Source organism: Bombina bombina, chromosome 7 (genome assembly GCF_027579735.1).
Source record: "Bombina bombina isolate aBomBom1 chromosome 7, aBomBom1.pri, whole genome shotgun sequence".
NCBI lineage: Eukaryota > Metazoa > Chordata > Amphibia > Anura > Bombinatoridae > Bombina > Bombina bombina.
Window position 1 is genome coordinate 70,903,695 of NC_069505.1, and position 2,471 is coordinate 70,906,165.

At 32.0% G+C, this 2,471-nt stretch overlaps 1 protein-coding gene across 1 annotated transcript; it reads right to left on the bottom strand.

Moving 5' to 3' along the window:
• Positions 1-327: 327 nt before the first annotated feature.
• Positions 328-1,004, bottom strand: LOC128635761 (putative nuclease HARBI1). The gene is made up of 2 exons (XM_053688880.1): positions 565-1,004; positions 328-472 (listed from the first exon to the last, which is right to left on the bottom strand). Exons 1-2 carry the CDS (start codon positions 860-862, stop codon positions 468-470), a joined length of 303 nt encoding a protein of 100 aa, XP_053544855.1. The 5' UTR covers positions 863-1,004; the 3' UTR covers positions 328-467.
• Between the last annotated feature and the right edge of the window lie 1,467 nt (positions 1,005-2,471).

Sequence of the window (2,471 nt, forward strand, 5' to 3'; positions counted from 1 at the left end):
CATTTTATACTTGACTAGCTTACATTTTATTCCAATTGCATTGCCATACGTCTAGGCAAGGTTTGTTCTTAATTTATAGGTTCCAAAAGCTGTATCTGGCTTGCAAATATATACAAAGCTAGTGCTTGTTTTCAACAATAATAAAAAGTTTAGAATCACAGAACCTGTTTTCTTAATTGCACACTGTTCAAGGATACAACTTATTTTCAACAACTATATTGTAAGTCGTTAGTAAAAAAAATAAATTAAAAAAAAATTTGATTTTATTTTAATTTTTTTAAACAAATAACAAATAGAAGAAAAGACAACATATGCAAATAATTTTTTTTTCAACTGTATCAATCAGAACATATTTATTTTTGAATTACACATCACTCTCATCATCTAAATTGTGAATAATTTTGTGGAGAACGTTTCTCATTTTTGAATTATAGATTTTCATGCTTGAACTTAGAAACATTTTCTAGTTAACCTGTGAATATAAGAAGAGATTGTTTATAAATAATTATTGCTAAAAATTATACAATCAATACATAAATCATACATAATTTTTATTTTATTCACCTACGAAATGAGTTTGTATCAACTGGTTACGTGCATGTGTACCCCCTTCAACTACATCTTGAGGAACAGATTCAACACCATCTTCATCTGGTGTTATTATTTCCAGTTCCTCTATGTTTGATTGTCGCAAAGCGATGTTATGCAACATGCAACAGACCAACACCATAACAGCCACTTTCTCAGGAACGTATTGAAGAGTGCCTCCGGATTCATCTAGACAACGAAAACGGCTTTTGAGCATTCCAAAGGTCCTCTCAATCACACATCGAGTTGTTTTGTGTGCATCATTGTACCGCATTTCAGATCTTGTGCGTGGAATATTTACAGGAGTAAGTAGCCAGTTCCTACAGGAATATCCTGCATCTCCTTTTGAAAAATAAAAAGAGTTATACAAATTTAAATGTGTTCAGATACACTTTTTACTTGCAACCATTTTTATGTTTTAAATTGTACATATATATTGGTATTAATAAAAATTTAATTATATCGCTATATATATATATATATATATATATATATATATATATATATATAAATATATAAATATATATATATATATATATATATATATATAGAGAGAGAGAGATAGATAGATAGATAGATAGATAGATAGATAGATAGGTATTTTAAAAAAGGTATGGAACTAAAAATCCATTGACCTTGGTGCTGCAGCAAACAGAATAAATAAATAAAAACAGGGTATATACTGTATTTTAAAATCTATTGATATTATACACTGCACAAAAAATTACAATATTGTGAGTTAATATTAACGCACATTAGAAGGTTTCGTTTTTAATTTTCATAATCATACCTAGTAGCCATCCTTCAGGCATTTGTCCTTCCTCAAATTTATTATATAGGGCAGACTGTTTGAGAATATATGAATCATGACATGATCCTGGAAATCCTGAACGGACACTCATGATTTTCAAACCAGCATCACAAACCATCTGGATGTTCAAAGAATGATAAAACTTGCGGTTGCGATACATTTCTTCTTTTAGATGTGGTGGCCTTACTCTGACATGAGTACAATCAATTGCACCCAACACATTTGGGATTCCAGCAAGTCTAAAAAAATTAAGCTTTACAGAATGCCATTCTTCAGCAGTATTTGGTAAAAAAACATACCGTTTGAAAACTGACAAAAGAGCATCAATCACTGTAGTTAGGTGGCGTGAAAAAGAAGGCTGGCTCATGCCAACAACTACACTAGTAACTGATTGAAAGGAACCAGTTGCTAGAAAATGTAAAACAGCCAACAGCTTCAACATTCCGGGCAGAGCATGTGTCCGAAAAGTAATGGGTTCAAGTTGACCAGATATTTGATTGTATAGCCTTTCAATTGATTCTCTACTCAATCTAAAACGCCTGATGATGTCAATGTCAGAAAGTGCATCAAGTCCTGATCTGGGACGAAAAAACCTTGGAATCCTTCTGCGCCTTCTTTGAAGCCTATCTATCTGTTGAACAGCTTGACCATCTATTCTTCGTTCCATTCGACGCATATAAATAGTATGAAACATTGCAATAACAATTTCCATAACTGATTAATATATGCGTTATAAATGCTGCTTGAAGATATATTTCGCGACCACAGAATATGCGTATAGAAAAGCGCATACGTGAGGAAATACGATGCCCGGATAGAATTGTTGACAGGATGATAAATTGAATAATAGCGTAGATTACATCGAATACTGTAGAAAAATAATCGTATAGATGTTCGAACGTATCTCGGCGTTAGAGCTGCGGACATATTGACGGATTTAGAAATATATCGTTTCTAAGCACCAATTACTGTTTCATAAATTAGATTAATAATTCGGAAGTGAATTTAGATGCGGATAATATTGAGAATACAGTGTTGAATGCTTGATAAATTTCCCCCATAATCTCAATAC

Coding starts and splice junctions, on each gene's coding strand:
- LOC128635761 (XM_053688880.1), bottom strand. CDS start 862: ATGCGGTACAATGATGCACACAAAACAACTCGATGTGTGATTGAGAGG.